The sequence below is a fragment of the Clarias gariepinus genome, chromosome 7 (genome assembly GCF_024256425.1).
Source record: "Clarias gariepinus isolate MV-2021 ecotype Netherlands chromosome 7, CGAR_prim_01v2, whole genome shotgun sequence".
Taxonomy (NCBI): Eukaryota; Metazoa; Chordata; class Actinopteri; order Siluriformes; family Clariidae; genus Clarias; species Clarias gariepinus.
In genome coordinates, this window is record NC_071106.1 from 36425001 (window position 1) to 36446954 (window position 21954).

The following is a 21954-nucleotide window of genomic DNA, read 5'->3' on the forward strand; positions in this document are numbered from 1 at the left end:
GATTCAGAGATATTCACGGTCACTAAATCTAATCTATTGTTATTCACAGCCTGAGTGCTTACCGCGTTCTGGCACTGACTGTCCATCGGCTCCTTGTCTCCTCGACCCACCCTCATGAGACAGTGCAGGGTCCTTCCTTTACGGTGCAGGCCGGAGCAGTGAGCCTCGATCTCGCCCCGGCAGTGCAGCACGATCTCTGGGCTGAGGGAGAAATCCTCCATCAGCATGTGCCTGTAGTCCAGCATCTCCCCCTGGCAGTCTCCGCTCACCGTCCGCCCTGGAGCCGGACACCAATGTGATGGAACAGAAAAGCGGTTTAGATTACCTTTATGCACTTTTTTTTTTTTTTTTTAATCACCACAATTAAACAAATCAAACCTTGTAGATAAAATTCGGGACGCTTAATTAATTTTCCTCTTTCAGCTCGAGCTCAATGAGGAGCAGAGATTAAATCACATGAAACTGAAATTCTTCTTCGTTTTCACATTGTGAAGTTTTAACAGGTTTTTTTTTTACATTCCTGAGTGGATTTCATGTACTTGAATAGAGTTGAGTGAGATTTTAACCCAAGCCTACAGACATTAGTGATGGGAAGTTTGGATCATTTTAGTGACTCGGTTCTTTGAATCTCGCTCATCAAAATGAACGAATGTTTTTTTTAAGTCATTTAGTTCATTTCGTTCTTTTGATCAGAAATAAAATAAAATTTTGCATTTTTAATAAACAGACGCCCAATACATCTACATAAACAAAAATTGGCTATAGTTCCAGTAATGAAAATATTACAATGCAGCTAAGGACATATTATGATAAACAGAATGAATAGCTCACCATCATATCTTCCAATTTGAGTGAATCTATTGCACCGCATCGCGCCTATGGGAGTCACGTGACTAAAGAACGAACGACTCAGGACCGAAAAGACTCGAAGGTAACGACTCATTTCTGTTTCCTGTATAACACATAGAGGTTTTGCAATGATTTGCGCATGTGCGCCCAATAAAAAAACTAATCACTCTCTGAGACGACTCATTCATCGGAGTTTATGAACGACCCATCACTAGCAGACATGCGTAGAAAAGGGCAGGGCACCTTCTTCAACAGAGGAGGGTGACGCGAGTACAGCTGTGAAGCGCAGACAGACTGTTGATTTGATTAGACTGACAATTAACAATATTGAAGTCTATTTCAAATCAGCAGCAATAAAGTTTAACATTTAATTTGTCACAAGCAGCTCTATTTAGAACAGATTTTAATGTAGTAAAAGCTACTTTAACTATTTAATTAAATATCTAGTTGTGTGAAAAACTATTTTTCAGAAAAAATATTTCCTTTTTTTGGAGAATATTTGGTTTACGATCATCAAAATATAAAATACATATAAAATAATACTGCATAAAGGTAACCTGAAAAAATACAAAAATGCAGTGTTTAAAAAAAAAAAAAAAAATCTGGTTAAACCTTCCGAGACTTATGTGGAAAAAGTATTTGTCATATGAATAAGTTCCATTCCGGGTGCACATTCGTAAGTCAGACTTGTTCTGCAAGTCTGACAAAGTGAGTCTTATACGTCTTTGACACGAATATACAATGTAAAGCAGACCGATCCACTTGACTAAATCTGTCCATTTTCCCCCACACTGCCATCTTGTGGCTAAAAACTGTAACCCCGCCTAAGGAAATCAATCTCACACAAATGTAAGTTATCTCATGTTGTCTCTGCGCCTTTAAATCGTGAGGGGAATCCCAGACGTCATTTTGTCTCAGAGCTGTTTTCCACTGTATTGGACTGTGAACTCTGAATAATTAGGATTATTCATCATCAGGACAGCTTCACAGGACGGACATTTTCTATCATTGTGCTCCCGGACTGATTCATTTAAACCAGTAAGGCCGACTTATTTCTTCTGCACCCCCCCCCCCCCCGCCCCCATACACACACACACAAAAAAATATTGGTATCTGGTGCACTGCAGTGTCTATTGTTTGTACAATATGTAAGCTACTTTATGATTTGTTTGCATCCACAGATGTTCGTAGAACCACACAGTCCATTTAAATCTGGGAGAATTCACAACTCGAATGTAATTCACAAGTGCGAAAGTGACTCATTGATCCAACCAAGATCCAATAATGATTAAATCAACATGACATGAAGTGAAACCGGCCAATCAGAGTTGAGCAAAGTCCCTTTTTTTTTAGAAACATGTCGAAGAACGGATCGTCTGTTAATCAGGGACGTAAGCGGAAAAGTGGAGGAGGGGCGGAGGGAGTTTGGTGGAGACGGTCCGTTTTGATTTTGGGTTATTTTACCAGGAACCTGGAGCAACCGTGTTCAAAACAATCCTTACATCTCATGTGAACGCTTGAAACTATGTTGTTGTAGAGCTCAAAATGCAAAATTATAATTTTTTAATAAAATTTGGTCCACATTTAAAAATACTGTCCTGCACTCTCTCCATCACACACACACTGACCTCGGTGCACTGCAGACTCCAGGCAGAGGAGCAAGTACGACAGTCTGGCCTCTCGAGCTCGGGGCATGTTGGCGTCCAGGTTACAGCGGTATTTGCGGAGGTCAGCCTTACACGCTTTAGCCAGCGAGTAACTGACCTTATAGTCCTGAGCGATCAGCTTCTGCCTGGTGGTCAGGGCGTCTCTGCACTGTGGGCAGACGTGCTTATTTAGGCTCGGCACACAACACACACACACACAATCTGTTTGCCATAAACATTCCTGTGGAGTTTTTCAGGCTGTCTATGTAGCAATATTTCTCTTCATAATGCTGCCTTACAATTTTCGAGGGGAAAAAAAAATAAAATAAAAAAATAAAATCACATTTAGCATGGCATGCAAATGGACATTCCTTTTCTGCTTTGCTCAGACAGACAAAGGAGAGGAGAAGGACCGGCCTTCATACCTTTTCAGACATCGCGTCCTCAAACTTGTGGTTGAACAGACATTTGTAAACCCTGCCTTCTCCAGCTTGAGTCTGCAACAAAGTAAAAAGAAGAAGAAGGGTTTGTTACCAACCGTGAACAACATTACTGGAACAGCATTGAGTATTTCCCTCACGGTGACAGCAATTTATTTACAGAGCAGTCGATGGTCCCAACTTGGCCTTCGGTGACATCGCTAATAAAAGAAATTAAGCACCACAAGAAGCCAGCATGCAGCTGTATGAATAATAATAATAAAAAAACTAATCTGTACGTTTTCACAAAAACGCTCCCGATCGTCCCGGCAGGAAAAGTAGAGGTATCGGTCCAGATGGAAGTCGTCGGACGAGAGCTCGGCCACTCGCATGATGGCCTTCCTGCAGTCGTCTCGGATTCGGTGCTGCTTGTCTTCCTGCTCAGCTTCTCTCACGACAGCTTTTTCCAGACACGCGATGACCTCCCCTTGAGAGTGCAAGTCCTGACGGAGAAAACAACAAGGAAATAATTACACCAGAACAAAAAGTAAAGAAAATAGTTTAATTAAATAAATAAAGAGAGCCCTGTTTGGACAGGATTCGATTCTCCACAGGGGGAGTGATAGGATGACATTCTGGGAGTTTTAAGATAACTGTGTCCTCTATACCGTCCATGTTACACAATCTCTACAGAAAACGGGTAGAATAAAGACCAGAACGATCACCTGACTGCTGAACGGGGTATTTATCCTTCACCTTGAGTGAGGTCATTGCAACATGGCCGCTTATTCCATCGAAAGGGGAATAAATTTTTTTTTTTTTAAAAAACAACCTTTACCACTAATTATGCATCCACTAGAATTAACTTTAGAAAACATTACTCGCATCTAAACCCCTGATCACACAATCCACTGCTCTGAAAAGTAAATACACCCTTATATCATCATTGGTAATGTTAAAGCCGGGCATCTTTTTTCGATAACAAAACACTCGGGCTGCATGATAATCTCCATTTTTAATTTAATAAATTAGCAAAAATCCCCAGTAATCGAATTTAATCGATTTTAGAATGTTTGAAATAATCGATTTTAGTTATGTCACAGCCTTCTGTGACATAATGTGGAAAAAGTAATGCGCTGTGAATACTTCCCGGATGCACTTTAAGTCGCACAACTCTCTCACTTATCTCGCTTCCTTATTTACGGCGTTACTGTGCACTCAATAATGCTGGAGTCAGTTCCAGCCAATCAGAATCTGGAGGCGGGGTATATTCTGACCACCTGTGTCTGATTGGCTGCTTCTGATGCTACGCTTTCCTCCGTTCTTGCATTTAGCAGTGAGTGTACACTTGATATTTTTATACGCATTACTTTTCATCGGAATAAGGTAGATGTCTCTCACACTCGCACAACAGAACTAAAACGTACACAACTGCTGTCTGATCAGAGACAGGCCTGTGATGCAACTTGTGCACTGTGTCGTGTTGCTCGTGTTGCACATTTTTGTAGAGTAACTTAATTAGTAATTAATGAATGTGTTTGTTATATCGTATGTACGCAGCACCTTGTTCCTGGAAGGACAGCATTTAGTTTCACTGCGTACTGAACTCTTTATAGTTGAAATGACAATAAAAGCTGACTTAACTTACTGTATTAGTGAAATAAACCGGACATGTCAATTCTAGCTGTTACATGCGCACACACAAAAACGCGCACAAACACAAACGTGCACGCACACAAACGGCTCACCTTTTCCCCGGTGGTGATGCTCCCACAGTGCAGGACATTAATGTCCTCTCGGCACTTGTCCATGAAGCCACATATGAGACGATAGTCACTGTAGATGATGCTGGTCATCTTCGCGATGTACTGGTTGCACTGGTACTCTGTGATGTTGCCACGGTGATCCACCAGACACGACACTAGGTAGCCTTTCCCTCTCTCTTCAGCTGCACATTCTTTAATCTGGAGATGAGCGAGGAAAATTAAATAAATAAACAAACTTCTTGACCCAAGTTCTAATCTCATAATGATGCATGCTTTAAAAAAAAAAAAAAAAAAAGGAGAATGAAAGACCATCTGTTCGGTCCTCAGCTATAGAATAACGGACACAAATTCTTTTTTGTGACAATTCTGTATCGCCAAAATGACTCCAGAATAGTTTTTTTATTAAACAATCTGCATGACTGTGGGAGGAAACCCAGCAACCATGCCGAGAACAAGCAAACTCCATGCACACAGACCTGAAGGTGGGAATCGAACCCGGAACCTGGAGGTGCGAGGCGACAGCGCTAACCACAGTATTCGGCAAATTTGTTTAGAAATATTTATGGCAGATGATGAAAACACGCTACTCAGTTAAATGTTAAAGTTAGTTCATGGTGTTTAAGTGCTGCTCTTGTTTTTTAAGTGAGAAAAATAATACTATAAGGGACGTGGCTACATATAATCAATCATTAAAGTTTTTTTTTAAGAAAAATATAATATTGAAGTAAGATATGGATAAAGTCGTGAGAATGTTGCAGAACTTTATTGTGATATCGTATCACGAGTTAACCGATGATTCCAGATGGTAGTATTTTTTTTGCATTTAAACTGTTTTGGACCTGCTTGCGAAGGGTTGCTTATTTAGCCAAGTTAATAAAAAGCTTGGAAAAAACCTCTAAAACAAAGTGGGAAGAAAAATGTTAAAACTTCTGACCTCAGATATTGTACTTTTACACACTTCAACTGCTACAGACTCGAACTTAGGGTCGGTCGTCAAGTTGAGTTTATAGTTCCACAGCAGCTGTAAGAGGGAAAAACACAAGCAAAAGCAATTACACAAGATTAAAAATGTATTTATAACACCAATGAGGGCATTTTTAATAAATGTATACGTCAGAAATCAGACCTCAAACGTGAACTATTCCAAGTATGAGGTGTGTCTCGGTTGCACACATACCACACACGCGTAACAAGTTCACGACCCTGAGATCTAGTGCCTCACGGCTATATTAAAGTCTGCACACAATGTAACAGCACTCGCGGCTCATCTTACAAACGTACCGTGTGCTGAATCAGGTGCTGTTTTATAACTACAACACACTGGATTCGAACATGCGTCATGGTGGAAGCAGTATTGTTATATTACACAAGCAGTATTAAACCGTGGTATTAACTGCTCTTTGTATTTATATTTAAATTGCTTGTGCTGCTTTGATGTTACATTAGAATTTAGAAAAGTAAAATCTGTTGGTTTTTTAATATGGCAACAGAGATAATTTGAAAAAGATGAAAGTATTAAAGGAAGTGTGAGATTTTGAACACTTACGTGGTTGCAGTCAGAAGCGATTTCAGTTTCCTGAAAAAGATAGAAAAGAAAAAAAGAAAACAAGATGATGGAGATCAGATGGTGCTACATCTCAACAGCTTGACAGAAGCACAGCCAAAAGGCACGCTCTCCTCAATTTGGCAGATGCTTCAACCGAAAGTGACTTCAACATGAACCTGATTAAAATCCAAATAAAAGCTGTTAGAAGGAGCCGGCGGTTATATAAAGGCTGGAAAGCTGAAGTTTTCACCGACTGATCAAACGTGGTTAGAGCGGAGACTTCACACGTCATGTTAGTGATCGATCCTTGATGAAGCTTAAAAGGTCCCATATTTTACTATTCTGTTAAGTGAGTTTAGCTGAAAAAACCCTTAATGATGCACTTTTACACCTCAAATCACACTTTATTTTCACTCCTCCTCCAAATGTGCCATTTCAGTGTCCACAGTGCAGTGAAAAAGTATTTGCCCCTGCCAAATTCATTTATTAAGGGGGTGTTCCATCAATCAAACCCCAGACCATCAAACTACCACCAGCATGTTTGACTGTTATGATGTTCTTTATATAAAACGCTGTGCTAGTTTCACACCAGACGTCAGAATATTTGCTCAAATATTCTTGAGGATAATCAAGATGTTTTCTTGGCAAATGTGAGACGAGTCTTGTGTTCTTTTTGGTCAGCAGTGGCTTTAGTCTTGGATCTCTCCCATGGATGGCAATTACTTTTTCACTCAAGGCCAGGCAGGTTTGGACAGCTTTTTTAACTTAATAAACCAAATTATTGAAAATCTGCATTTTGTAACCCGCAGTTTGCACTCTTTTTCTGTATAGCATCATCTGGAATATTGTATTAATTTATACATTACAATTACTTAATTACAAATTGCCCATTTTATCTTTATTATTATTTTTTCTTTCTTACTACTGTTTGTGTAACCTGCTGCTGCAGTAATGGAATAATTACCCCTCATGGAAAGAATCAAAGTATATCTTGCTCTCCATCTATTTACTCGGGTTATCTTTGTGTAATATTAAAATTAGGTAGATTATCTCAATCATTAAACGAAAATAAAAAAAAAAAAAAAAAAAAGGTCAACACTGGGGCAGCGGTCTAATGGGTGTTTAATCCTGGGAAAATACATAAAAAATTAAAAGATACCGCCCACCGTTTGTGGGTTTTGTTTTTGTACACGCATACAGGAGATGCATTTGTAGGTCTAAAAGTGACTTGCCAATTTCCAAGGTGTCTGCTAAGCAATCAAGCGATGATCGACTAATATACATGAGTACATTGCACAGGATTCCTATAAAACTGCTTTGAATTCAAAGTGTGCAAACATTAAAGACCAAAACTGCTGTTTTTGAGTGGCACACTCTAAACTATTCATACATTCGCAAAATTTCTTTGCTAAGAATTGTAACTAATATATAAAATTGTGATACCAACAGAATCGCAATACTAATCGGATCGCCACTAAAGTATTGTGATAATACGGCATTGGGATTGACCCTGTCCCGCACTAGCTAACATATGCACACTTGAGCAAAGCACGGTTTAAATCCTGTGAAGACCAGAGATTCAAAAGTTCACCTCGTTTTCAAGTTTAGACTTGATTATGATTAAATAACGTAATTGGAAATCTTATATTCACCATTTTATTTGGTTTCAAACCCTGGCACTACTGACCTGCAACTCAAGAACCTGATAATCATTGTTCACTTTAATGCATAGGCACCATATAAAGTCTGCTTCATCATCTTCTTCGTATGACAAACGAGCTATTAGCATTCAGCAGGAGAGAAGCAAATGGGTTGAGTCCATGAAGGACACTCTGGAGAGCGAGGAAGGGAGCCGTGCCAGCAGTGGAGATACCCAACACACCCCCATAAACGTAAATAGAGTTCGGGAAGCTGCCAATATTCAGAAGCTATCTGAGCTCCGGTGCCACGCCCAAATCAACCATCTGCTTCCACATAGCGTTCTCGAAAACCGATCATTCACACGCGGATACCGAATTCCGACCAAACATCCGGTCCCGTCAGGCAGAGTGACAGGCCTTGAGGAAAACATTCGCCTCGACTGATGACCTTGTGACCGATAAAGTGTTCAGGTATTGTACAGTATGCACTTCCTCGAATGGATCACATGATTTACTGCAACGAATGCACAGGTGCTTCCAGACACTCGAATCCAAACACGACGTACAAATCGCTTTCTACAGAAAACCCATCCTCCCTGTAGGTAAACAAACGGCGCCCTGCTATCAGCCAGCAGCTTCTCTGGAAATCAAACACCAGGATGTAAATAGAGAGGACACGCAAACATCGACTGAGCTGTCATGCTACACTTTATGTCGGTGTTCCCTGTGGCTTAATCAAAGACAGCTGCAAAACACTGATGCAGATCTTCAGCCAGCGCCCGATGCCGGAAATAACTCAAGTTTTAAGGACGCATCCCGGATCCTCTATTATTACCACGACGCGACCGAGTGAATAAGAAAATCGGCACGGTCTGATCACAATCAGAGATTTAAATAGTGGCAAAATAGATTAAAAAAGTAATAAATTTAAATCATAGTGGTTTGAAACCCATCATGGTTTTTGAGCGATAGATTAAATATTTTCAGATCAGCTTTTAAAAAAAAAAAAAAAAAAAGATAAAAAAAAAAAAAAAAAAAAAAGCACACAACGTAAGGAATATTTAATCGTCATTTTAAAAACATTCAAGACATTCAATGCATACATAAAATCTTGAAAGATTCAACACAACCAAAAATTAAAAGTGCATGATGGGACATGATTTTTTTTTTTTGTTGCTTTTAAAAGATTTGTTCCTGTTTCTTTGAATGGTCCTTTTAAATGGGAAAGAATATTATTAATAGGCTTTATTTTTGTATTAGTGATGCAGTGTAAGGTGTACAGCAGTGGCCAAAACGATTTAGGACTCGCTATTTAAAAAAAAGGATCAGTTGTGCTATTGAGCTAAAAAAACTAATAAAAAACAGACTATGACAATATTATTGAGCTTCTGGAGTCATGACCTGGATCATCTTTAGACCCAAACCCAATAGAGAACTGTTGGACTATGGCGAAAAAGCAAAGAGCAGCTACTGTAGGTAACCGTCTTCTGTGCCCAATCTTCAGGAAACATTCAAGTTCGCAGGCATGGATTGAGCAAGCGACAGGCCTTTTTGACTCAATGCCCAGCCGGATTCTGAAGAATAAACAACTTTATACTAAATACATTTACAGCATTTTGTATGAAATGAGATTTCATCTCTGAGCAGGTGAGGGTTTAAGGGCCTTGCTCAAGGGCCCTATTTAAGCAACTTTAGAGAGGCTGGAGCTTGAACCTGGAAACTTTCAGTCCAACAACTCAATCACTCAACTACGCCTGTCTATCAAAAAATACTGACTTGAATGAAGGCATTTCATCGCATTAAATATCAAATTTTTCTTATCTTGAAAGTCATTATATCTAAATGACTGTAATTTTGACCTGCAATCAGAGAAGCTGTGAGGCGGCGCACGCAAAGAGTCGCTGTGATGAAAAACCCGAGCAGTCTGTTCACGAGGAGAGTGAGAGAGAGAGAGAGAGAGAGAGAGAGAGATTCAACATGACCGCAGCTCAATCATTAGCATCACGCTACCTTTGTTGTTTTGTAAAGAATACACCACAGATGGCCCCGGTGTTTTCGCTCAGCTTACTTTCCCTCGCCTTGCAAATTTGTGTTCACGCTCACCTAAATGAACTCAGTATGAAGGAAAATTAATTGCTGCCAAAAGAAGGATTATTTTTTTTTTTTCACAATTCTTTCTCATTAGAGTTAATTGGCTTCTTCACCACAAAAAAATATAATTTGCCTTTCTGGCTTGCTCTGGAAGGAAAAAAAATTAAAAAAAAAAAAGGTACACTTCTTAAGTGTTGAAATGTCTAATGTTTATTTGGAGGTGGAATTTCACTAAGAGAGACAGAGAGAGAGAGAGAGATGATTAGAGAGGATTGTAGGTGTGCCGAAACAGCTGGCGTAGGGTGAAATAAACTGAACATGCTGTACTACTTGGTAGACTGCTGATTTTATTACTTTTTTTAAACGTTAAGATTTTCAAATCAATTCAATAATCATGATACTTACGTCACTGTTTGATTCACTTTAAGCGGCGATAATTTGTACAGGTTTAAAAGAAAAAAAAAAAGACTACTAAACGTATCCAATAAGCATTGAAACGCTGTGTAACATGGTGTTGGTTGTTTAAACGCCATGTCTCATACATAGTGATAATCTTTCCTTTTCTGCTCCATTCCAGTAGGTGGCGATATTGGACCAACCGCACAAAGTCAAAAGAAGAAGCAAGGATACTCTTCAAGGACACGAGTATTTTCTGTGAAAATTTAAATATACTTTTAAAAAATCTATTCAGTTACATATTGTGATTCTTTTGTGTGTCAATTTCCCACACTGACTTTTCATTTTTTTAAATTAATGAATTATTTAATTAATTCCCACCCATTATTAGGGCACACCGCCATCAAGGCTACTACTACAGTACAAGTCAGGCAGGGCCGGAGACCATCACGTGTTTCCTCCGAACCTGTAGTGACTCCAGCCAATCGCATCTTTTCTTCCCCCCACACACTGTGCTAAAAATGATGCAGTTCCTCTATAATCCTACAGGTGGCACACTCAACACACGAAATCTGAGGAAAACTACATCAAGTCAGGATCGTTATAAATAGTGATTTGTCTGTGACACAGAAGAGCCGAAGCTTCTATTTAGCAGAAGGGGTGTGTCCAAATGAACCCTCACTTCAATGCTTGTGACTGTTCTCTGAGAGTCACGTGACCGACGACAAACGAAGCCTCGCAATTGCCGTAAATCACATGACGGTTGTTATATTGGAGATTTTTGCTCTTAAATTCATATAATCAAAATTCTGAATTTTTTTTTGCATTTCACAATGAACTTTATATTTACTTCTTATATATCAAGAAAATGCACACAATCTTTAGGCTTGCGATGTTACGATCTAGTTGCTGCACAGAATTTGTCCACTAGATGGCAGTACAATGAGTACCTGAATTAAGCTTCATAAAATTAACCTTTTGGCTGAGGAAGCCTCGATCACCAACTGAGACTTTACGAAAGTCACTGGTTATAAAAGTCATACTTCGCAATACAGATAGGAATTGGATCCTATGCGTACTATGCGTCTCATACAAGCGTAAATCTCTCCCCCTCTGCCAAAAAAGCAACAAACTAAAATCCTGAGTGCGGTCATTTTGGTCAACAAAAGCAATGACCAGCATTCTTGTAGACATTTCTCAGCAGACATTTTTAAAATTGTCCGCCATTTCATCCCCGCCTGCCATTGATCATAAATTATGGTTATACGGCTGCGAATAAAAAGGGTGAGGTTTCCCCCAAAACAAGATGTCAGAAGGGGTTGGTACATCTCACAGCTCTGGGGTTTCTAAGATCGGATTCAGAACGGACTTTCCCGCCTTGCTCCCAGTGTTCCTTAAACAGACCAAGGATTTTGGCGTGACCCTGACCAGTTCGAACAAAAAATAAATAGATGAACAAAGGAATAGAAATTCTTATGTGGCTTTTTTAAATACGAATCTTCCAGACTTTTGCACTGATCTTAGGGATGAAACGAAAACTTTAGATTTGTGTAAACTGTTTCTTGTTCATTCCAAACAAATGAAGTCGAGTCCGTCTCCTCCCGTTAGGACTGGCCTGAACTCTCGGTCAGTTCTTCGGGGAAAGGGAAAAAAATAAAAAATAAATCTCTCGGTCACACTGGGCGTCTTTGTTTTACTGCGAGCTCTTTACGTCGCGCATATGAGCGACGACCTGCTGGAAATGCAAATGAGGAGGATCGCTTGTGTGCGTGTGCGCGCGCACGTGCAGAAAGGGAGCGACGGAGGGACGGACGCAGTGCAGCTGTGTCTGGGCTGCCTCGTCCTCCTGGCCTGGGGAAGAGAGGAGGAGATTTATAGCCACCATTTAGCTCTTCAGAAGGCCACAGCTGCTGCTGCGCACAGGAAAAGTAATTACGGCGGTAATTAAAGCCATACTCGGGGACACGGCGAGGAAAAAGCACAATGCCGAAATGGCGAAAGAGAACTTTAGTCGACGTCCAATAAGGAAATGAATAAATCTATTCGAGACTAACATTATAGCGAGTGTTTTGCTGCTGCTCAGGCAAAAAGACCTATTAATTACTGTACAGTCCAATACGATCCTCTTTTTTACAACGCTGTGCTGTATGAACTGCACAAGCCGGTTATTTATTCTTTTCTTAAATAATACGTCAGAGCTTGAAATCGTCATTTTTTTAAGAAAAAAAAACTAAACGTATACACCATTATGTTTGACCTTTATTAGAGACAAAATGGGCAACTAATGATCAAGATTGTTGTTTGTAAATCTGTAACAGAGGAAAATTGTACGCAGGACGTTTATATGAAGCATAAATTGCTTAAAGCTGAAAAGTCCGACTGAGTTTAGGCGTCTACGGGTTTCCGACCCTGTGAGCAGCCAAGATGATTAGATATCTTTCTGAAGACTTGGTGAAGAAGACACTTCCCAAGCTCTTAATCTGTTAGTTAAGAGGAAGCTTTCTTTCTTTTTCTTTTGTATTAATGGTCATCAACGCAAGCATTTTCGTACCTGGTCCAAATACTTTGCGTTTGCCCCCCCGGCGCTGGTTTTGGACTCGTCCCGATCCCAGGCTTGTGTTCACATCGAAGCGTTTCTTTCAATCCATGAATCAACTGAAGTGAATTCCATAACCTAATCTAAACAAATTTTTACTGCCAATACTCTGCTCCATCCTCCGGTCGGTCCAGTAGGCGGACCAACAAATGATCTATTAAAAAGTATTTAACACTGTATATTCGTGTCAGAGGTGTACAAGACTTACATTGTTGGATTTGCGAACAAATTCTATTACAGGAGCACGTTCATAAATCGAACTCATTTGTAAGTCAGGGACATACTGTACTATTAATAATATAATTTTATCAGCGTCAAAATAAGTAGACCTAGACCGTGCCTCTTGTCAAGTCTCACCCGAACTAGGAATTAAGAATTAAGTTAAGTTTCATTAGTAACCACTCCTTGCTCCTCGGATCGAGCGTTCGCACCAACACCTCCACCAACTGCGGGACCCTGAACCTGCGTGGATTACGGGTTAAAACTTAACCTTGATCCTGTGTGTGTGGAGAGTGCATGTTCCTCATGCTTGGTACTAACAGTACTGACTGGCATTTCCAAGTGTGTGTGAATGCTTGTGCAGGAAGGCTCCTGGCAGACTCCTGGCAGACTCCAGGCCTCCCGAGACCCTGTACATGATAACTAAGTGAGTAGACAATGTTTAAACCCAAGTGCAGAATCTCTGTGTGTACAGAACGATCTGTCACTGTTCCTACAGGGGGAAGTTTTTATTTTAATAATAATAATAATAATAATAATAAAAACCCTAACCATAATCTCTTAATTTGTAATGCTGATCAAAGTTTACATTTAGGCTCTTACCCAGAGCGACATTATATGTCTGAGCAGTCGTGGGCCTAAACAGTGGTAACTTGTACCCCTTTTCCTCAATTTATACGTTCATGTTCGACTCTTCTTTTCCAGCGATACTCGCAGCAGAAACAAAAGAAAACAAAGAACTGGTTCAAAATTGGACACCAAACTACCTCCCAAACCTGGGTGGAAAAGTGGGTACGCAAGCGGCTGGGGTTCGAACCTGTGACCTTCCCATCCCATCAGTAGTTCAAACCCTTAACCACTGAGCCAACCATTCTGCCATGTTACTGAACACCGGATGTTCCTTGTAGTCTTCGAATTAATAAAATTTATGTTCATGTTTAAATAATTAGTGATTTAGCAAAAAATCTGGATATTTCTTTTAGTTACTCCAATCCTAACCCTGAGCTAACTGAAACAACAGCTGATATAAGGCAGTGCTCTTATTTTTAAGTCCTGGAAGGCAGGAGACCTGCTGTCAGGGACTCAGACGTGGTAATAAAATGGAAAATAATGACACACAGGAAGCCAATTAGCATGCATTAAGGCTCTTCTCTGACAGGCCTCTGCTGGAGAAATCCCTGAGGTTGGCCCACGTGTCCAACGATACCGCCCGTCTTTCTCCTCAATATCCTGGATGACACATCGCCCAGAAACAAACAAACATTCCCATGATATGTGTGTCTTAGTCTTTGAGTGGAGTGTACCAACAAGAAAGGACACACTACACATTTAAAAAAAAAAAAAATGATTAAAAGACAAGAGTGTAAGATTTCTGTTCAGGGCCAGACTGGACCCTCGTCTTCGGGACAACGTCAAGGATCGACTGAAATCGTGCTAAAAAAATAACACCAATGATTCCTGTTTATACACACACACACACCCTACACACAGTGATGCCATTTATCTCAAACTGCAGAATGAAATTATTTGAGAGGCTCCATCTCGTACACGTCTTTATGGTTCATCACTCTGTAACAGACAGCTCTGAGCATCAGTGACGTAAGCCTTTTCCTAAAAAAAATAAATAAAATAAAGCTGTTGGATAACCGGCATCATGTGTGTGTGTGTGTGTGTGTGTGTGTGCGCGTGCGTGCATTGGTTCAGCACTTCACACACACCTAAAGAGGAATAATGAGCAGGAGTGTGAAGGAAGTGTGTTGTCATTTAGATTCACAGCTCGGTTTGTCACTAAAACTGGAGCAGTAGATTAAACCAGCAGTGTGTGGGAACGCTCTTACGACCTTCGTCACAACCTTGATTCGTTAAGTTTGAGGTTTTTTTTAGTGAAGGAAGGAGAGAAAAAAACAAAACAAAAAAAAAAAAAAACACAAATGCAGGTTTTAATGCACCTCTAAAGCGCTTAGCTCGTGTGAAATCGACTCTTGATTGTCCCAAGCGCAGAAACTGACCAACGCTGTGTTTTGGTTTGCAAATGACGTCGTCCTGAGCTACAGGACAGAGCCGTAGTGTAGCCGAAATGTAAATCAGTACTGATGAAAGAACGAGAAAAGCAGCGGCTGTAATGAAGGTTGTTTTATTTCACGTATACACGTGTTTTGAGGTGAAGTTGTGCGACCGGCTGCGCATCTTTACCGCTGCACAGCGACAACGTTAAAACGGTAAACATTGTTTACTTCATGCAAAACTGTCTGACTAAATTCTACAGTGCGCCCCTACTGGATTCCTCCAGCAACGCACCTAATATATAACCAAGTATGTGAATAAATACGCTTTCGGTTACTACGTGAACACGAGGTTTAACAACAAATATTAGGGCTCAAGCACTATGACATCGGCCCCATGACTTCATAGTGTGTTAAGGGTCCTCTTGCTGTTCTAAGAAAAAATTTTTTCCACCATTCTGGGCTTTTACAGGGTCTTAACATGCTCAAAAATTTTTTAAAGGTGGAATCTGCTGTCATTACATTATGATGCCTGAGAGTCTGGGCCTTGGGCTGGGCCATGGGAGCCACACACAAGATTTTATTGACACACTTTCACATATGCACACGAAACCAGACACACATTTAGATCTTACTGAGATGAACAACTTTAGCCCTGAACGTCATGCGCTCAACTCAACAGGAAGTCCGTTATTTTGGGTTGTTTGCAGAACGCACCCAATGGATTTTGATGTACTCCCTCTAGGGGATTAATACGATCACCAACGAACCCGGCTGATGTGATTAAGACACTGAGGATGCAAAATTGCGGAGAGAAAATCTCAAAAGTCTCAGCCATGACGATGGTGTAAACTTACGCTGAAAAGTGGTTTATAACATTGAGTGACATTATATTGAGTGACATCATGGTGTGAAGCCTTTTTTTCCCAGCAGGACTTAACATAAAATTCCCTGTTTTTAAAAATTGTGTCATAAGGGTATTAGTATTTAAATGCATGTGCATTTGGTGTATTTCTGGTGCGCCAAGGTGGCAAAGGCGCAGGGTGCCTGGGCCCGCTCGTCATTGCTTGCAACTATATTATGTTACATTTGTATTTATATTACAAATAAAATTACATATCAAACAAATAAAGCCCTATATTTTCTCTTTCTGCACATTGTATCGTTGTTATGATCCGGCACCCAAAATACTTTTACTCCAAAAGATAAACAGGCGCACAGGAAAATAAATAAATTTTAAAAAATGATGCACGACCCCGGAGTCATTTGCAGGAAGATTTGACAGACATGGCCAATTCGAATCGGATTAAGATCAGAGACAACCTCCAGGTCACCAGGTAATACTAACCCCACGCAAATAGGACATGTATCTCAGGTTTAATAATACAACCGGTGGTTCTTTTAAAACACACTTTACAATTTACAATACAATACACTTACAATACACTTTACACAGTATTTTCTATCATCACATTTTTAACTACCGAACGGATCGTTTTTTGTACAAACTCGGTCCTCTAATCCAGGTGAATAAGTGCTAAACCACACACACACACAAGATCCCAGAATCCCAGTGAAAGGTCTTCGGGCAGAAATCATTTACCCGAACATGATGAGCAAGCTCTAACAAGAAGCAGCGCATGACAAAGGGGAAAAAGTGAGAAAAGGACATAATAAAAAATTAATAAATAAAATTAATCCAACGCTCTCTCCCCTTACGATCATGAGTCAACTAAACGCACTCTTTTTCCTCTTTAAACTATTTACTCTGAACTCTTTTTAATAAAACTTAAAAATGTTCGTCATGTGTGTATTAATTAATTATTACTGATTTGTTTCCGTGTTAAGGGGGGGAAAAAAAAAGTGTGCGAGAGACGTACAACCCTAAACGGACAGGCTTAGATATTATGAATGTATGAGCAGCGCAAACCGAGTCCAATACTTTATTTCATTTAATTAATTCTGAAAAGTCATGTAATGAATCGCAAAAAACATACAAAGGAACAGCGTACGGTCTGAACTTCCCCTTCATCAGAATGACGCTGTAGTTTATTCCACATGACTACAATCTATCTTACACTCTGTGCAGTGAGCGCACACACTCAAGACACTTAATTATTTTATTTATCTGCGTAATTTAAAAATGCTGAACGAGGGACAGATGTTCGGAAGCGAGCTGAAACTGTCGTGATAGAACTGTGGAAGATTTACAGGCAAACTTCAGGTTAATCGGTTAAATATTACTGTTCAGAATAAACAAAACACAGAATGCATTACTGAGCCCGGAAACGGATAACTAGATAATAAGCCTCTCTGCAGGGGTCTTATGATTAAACGTATCTGACTTTGGCCCTTTTTTTTTTTTTTTGCTGATGAAAACTGGTGCAACAGCATCGCCAGTCACACAGGAAGTGTGCACGAAAGTCGACAAAGAGCTAACAAAGTCTGAAAATAAATAAACTCATTTCCTGCACACCGACTGGACTTATATACAGTAATATAAAAAAAATTTAAACAATAAATAAAAAATGGAGGATTTTATCAAGCTATATGTTAAGCACATAATAAAAATAAAACCCAACATAACCGAGCGTCAAACTCTTACGATTAAGTAATCTAATCCGAGTAGACATGTACGGTCACACAGGAGTAATCGGATCGCTGGATCGATAAACCTCTATTACTCACGCAGTGACACCATGAGCAGAATGTGCTTTTTTTCTTTTTTTTTTTAAACCGGAACAGCTTTGAACTGTTTATACCCCTTCACACCCCACATGCACACACATCCTAAAAGGAATTACGGCATGTTAATGGAGAGTTTGTTCAGCACTAGGCATGAAAATCAATAAACACTGCGCATTTCCTCCAACAGAGTGGTGCACTTCATCAAATCCCAAAGAAATTCCTGTAAAAGTAATGTTGCTCTGGACCGATAGTGGACGTCACCCATAGGTCGCAGGCGGACAAAAGCTGACCATCACGCTCAACCTGCTCACAACTGTACAGAATGGGAATACAGAGGAAGTACTTCCAGTCCAAACGCGGAGGCGGGGGAACACAATATACCCTCCACTGGGACCCCTGGAAGGGACTAAACTGAGGACACTGGGTGGGCTGAACAATAATATGAATAAGTGGGCCCAAGCACCTGCTCCACCCTGGCACACCCCACAACCTGTGTGCGTTTTTGGACATGCCAAGACCTCTAAAAAGCTCTGGGTTTAAGGCTGGATGCGTCTTTCTGGTGTGCCTGGGCAGTGATGGCGCAGGCGCTTGGGCCCGCTCATCGTTGCTATAAGCCACTTTTCAGCACAAGTTTAAGGCATCGCTATCCTCATCGTTTTGAGATTATGGTGCAAGTGCTTTGGCCGATCATTGTTTTTGTAGTGTGTGTAGTGTAGTCTACGTAATGTGTTGTCCATTGCATGCATTTTGCAAACAACCCAAAATATCGGACTTCGTGTTAAGTTGAGCCCATGACCTAAACAGGGAAAACATTCAGCTTAATGAGATCTAGAAGTGTATAGAGCTTGACATGTATACGTGTCTATGAGCTATAGCAATAGAATTTCAATAGATACATAAATTTTTACATAAATGCTATAGACATCATACAGTGTAGATAGAGAGAGAGAGAGACTTGATCTCCATAGAGAACATATAGAGATACATATAGACATAATTTCTATGGACATGTTTAATATGCATAAAAAAAAGCACATCTTAAAATAATAAATATAAAACTTAATAGACATTATTTGTATGGATCTCATGACAACGAATACAATTTTTAGGATATTTTTCATATGGACATTAATTCTATAAATAGCAATATCTTTAGCTTTTCCTATGGATCTAATGATCTAATGTTTTTGGACACATTCAAATATTAGACATTACATCTATCTATATATGAATAAATAAAACAGATATATACACACACACACACACACATATATATATATATATATATATATATACACGATGTAAATAGAAACTATATAGATGTAATGTCTGTGTATGGATATGATGTTTATAATTTATCTTACATGAGAATTGAAATAATATACTTTAAGTCAAATATATATAAATAAATAAAAGTTCCTCTGGCCATAATGTATAGAGATCATCATTTCTATTCATATAGACATTATTTCTATGGAAATGATTATAAAAATATAATTTGCTTGTCCAGTCCCCGAGTCGTGCTTTCAGGTCATGTGGAGTTAGATAGGTTTAATAAACTTCAGTGTGTGTGTGTGTGTGAGCAGTAATGAATGCTGTAGTGAGAGAGTTGAACATTAACACTGTACATGATTGATATAGAGAGGTGGGGGGGGGGGGTGTTAGCTGTAGTGTATGCGTGCTGCTAGTTAAACTTCCTGTTGGTAAACTTGTTAAGTAAAGGGAGTTTATATAATTATATAAATATATGTCTATACACAGAGAGCGGGGATCCCCCCAGGCGCGCTCCTCACCTCCTTCCGGTCCTGTAAGCACTCCAGCACCGCCAGGTTGTTGCCCCAGGTGTGTTTCGGACACAGACGGCTCACGTCCTCCCGACAGGCCTCCTCCTCCGCCAGCCTCCAGCCCAGCGCCCTCCTCCTCGCCTGCGACACCGCCGCTGCCGCCGCCACCGCGCCTCCGGTGTTCACCGGATTCGGCGCTCCGAGCTTCAGCTGCCGGTTCACGGGTACCATCACGGGAGGAGGAGGATGCAGGTTATTATTATTATTGGCCCCCGGTTTGATCCCGTGCGCCACGAACGCGCAGAAGCACTGGGACATGATGAAGTGCAGGAGCAGCCGAGCGCGTCTCCGAGCCGCCGCCATCTTCCTCTAACGGCCAACGCGCAGCTGCGCGAGCTTTAAAAGCGACTCGAGCTCGAGCACGCGTTCCAAATGCACGCCAAGGGCACTAGGCAGTGAATAAGAGTCAAGTCTTTCCAACGTGTTAGAAGGGCACCTGTACAGGGAGTGCTCGTGAGATTTAGACTGTTTCTACTGGTTAGGGTATTCAGTGGCTCTCCTGAGTGAACTTAAGAGCTCACACATTATTCTTTCACATTAATTTCACATAATCAATTATTTATGATTTTTAACTAAAGTGTTACAGTAAGACAAATCCACAGGAGATACAGGCATTGTGCTTTATAGGTTATTTTCGTTCATTTTCCTATTCAGTTCCAAACTTATAAACATAATAATAAAAAATATATATTAAATAAATATTTTATAGCATTTATCATATATATATATATATATATATATATATATATATATATATATATATACACACACAAATTTAATAAAAAATGTATACACACTTCAGGAAAAGAAAAATACTATGATTTGATGGAATAATGTGAATTATGTAGATCAGATATGACAAAAAAAACTTGGGAATGTAATATACTTTTTTGTATGATTATTTCTTATCACTGTGCGCATTTTATGGCCCATTATTAAGACTTGATGTCTGTTACATTAGACTATATTTTATACTTATTATTATCATAAAAAACAATAAATGTTTAATAAATAAAAAATAGATAAAGATTTTAAATTTTTTCCCGTATAATTTTTTTTCCTTTAAAAGTTGCACATAATTTCCTTTTCTTTTCTTGTTCTTGTGTGGGTGTGTTTGTGAAAGACAGAGACAGATGATGCATTATGACAGCATGTCAATCAAATACGAGACATCCCTAATTCTTTTTGACATCATAGTGCTGACACGTGACTAGAAATATTCTTATTTGACACAAAAATCAGTTATGATTATAATAGTCATAAATTTTGGTGCATATATGTAATCATAAAACTATCTGTGTCTATTAAACAGTTTCTTGTTTGTGTGTGCGAGCAGCTATTTTTATTTTTATGGGAGGACAAACTGCATTCTTGGATGATGTGATGTCATTATTTAATGAAAGGTAAATTCTCATTTCTTTTTACAAAATGAACCAACATGGGCATGAGAAGTAAAGACCAAGTGTGAATTAGACACTGTGAACTGAAGTAAGTAAGTCTGGGTTACAGTTCAGCTTCTACTTGTGTTTTGTGGTTAAAACCACCTTCAGGTTTCAGTTTCACATTTGACTTTAGTCATTTCCTAGCAATTTGTAGACTTTAAAATGTGTAAAAACTTTTTTTCAAAAATTGTTTCATATTACTGACATGAAAAAAAACCTGATGGGATACCCAGAGTAAAATAAAAGATAAAACATTGTTTGGAATTAAATTCATTTAGGCCTAACCTGATATGCACACATTGTCCCAAAAATCTTTTTTTGCTTAAAAACACTTTTAAGCAAACACCAACCAAAAATGTCTCATGCTTAGATTCTTTTATACACTGCCTGGCTAAATAAATAAATAAATGAATGAAAAAAAAAACAGCTAGAGAAGGGTCAAATTCTCAGCCTTTGTGAAGCAAAGAAAATAAAGACTGATGAAATGATTGGAATTGTGTTCAATATACTTGAACGTTTTTTTTTTTTAAGTATTTATGATTTAAGGTCCATCACAACTGGACTGTGAGTAGATTACAATACATACAACCCCTGGAAGAAAGTATGGAATCACCCGTCTCAGAAGATTTCTCATTCAAATGTTTAATTGTGTAGAAAAAAACAAAAAAAAAACAAGCACATACAGTGGTGTGAAAAACTATTTGCCCCCTTCCTGATTTTTTATTCTTTTGCATGTTTGTCACACTTAAATGTTTCTGATCATCAAACACATTTAACTATTAGTCAAAGATAACACAAGTAAACACAAA

General features: G+C 39.3%; 1 protein-coding gene across 2 annotated transcripts in view; it reads right to left on the bottom strand.

Annotated features, from left to right (window-relative positions):
* The window catches only part of glg1b (golgi glycoprotein 1b), a 42741-nt gene extending 22735 nt beyond the window's left edge, over positions 1-20006 (bottom strand). For both annotated transcript variants that reach the window (XM_053500421.1, XM_053500423.1), the window contains exons 1-8: positions 19653-20006; positions 6227-6256; positions 5615-5701; positions 4663-4878; positions 3214-3417; positions 2921-2992; positions 2478-2664; positions 63-277 (exon numbers count right to left, since the gene is read on the bottom strand). In XM_053500421.1, coding sequence (XP_053356396.1) covers positions 63-277; positions 2478-2664; positions 2921-2992; positions 3214-3417; positions 4663-4878; positions 5615-5701; positions 6227-6256; positions 19653-20006 — 1365 coding nt within the window. The remainder of the gene's footprint in view (positions 1-62; positions 278-2477; positions 2665-2920; positions 2993-3213; positions 3418-4662; positions 4879-5614; positions 5702-6226; positions 6257-19652) is intronic.
* Positions 20007-21954: the final 1948 nt, after the last annotated feature.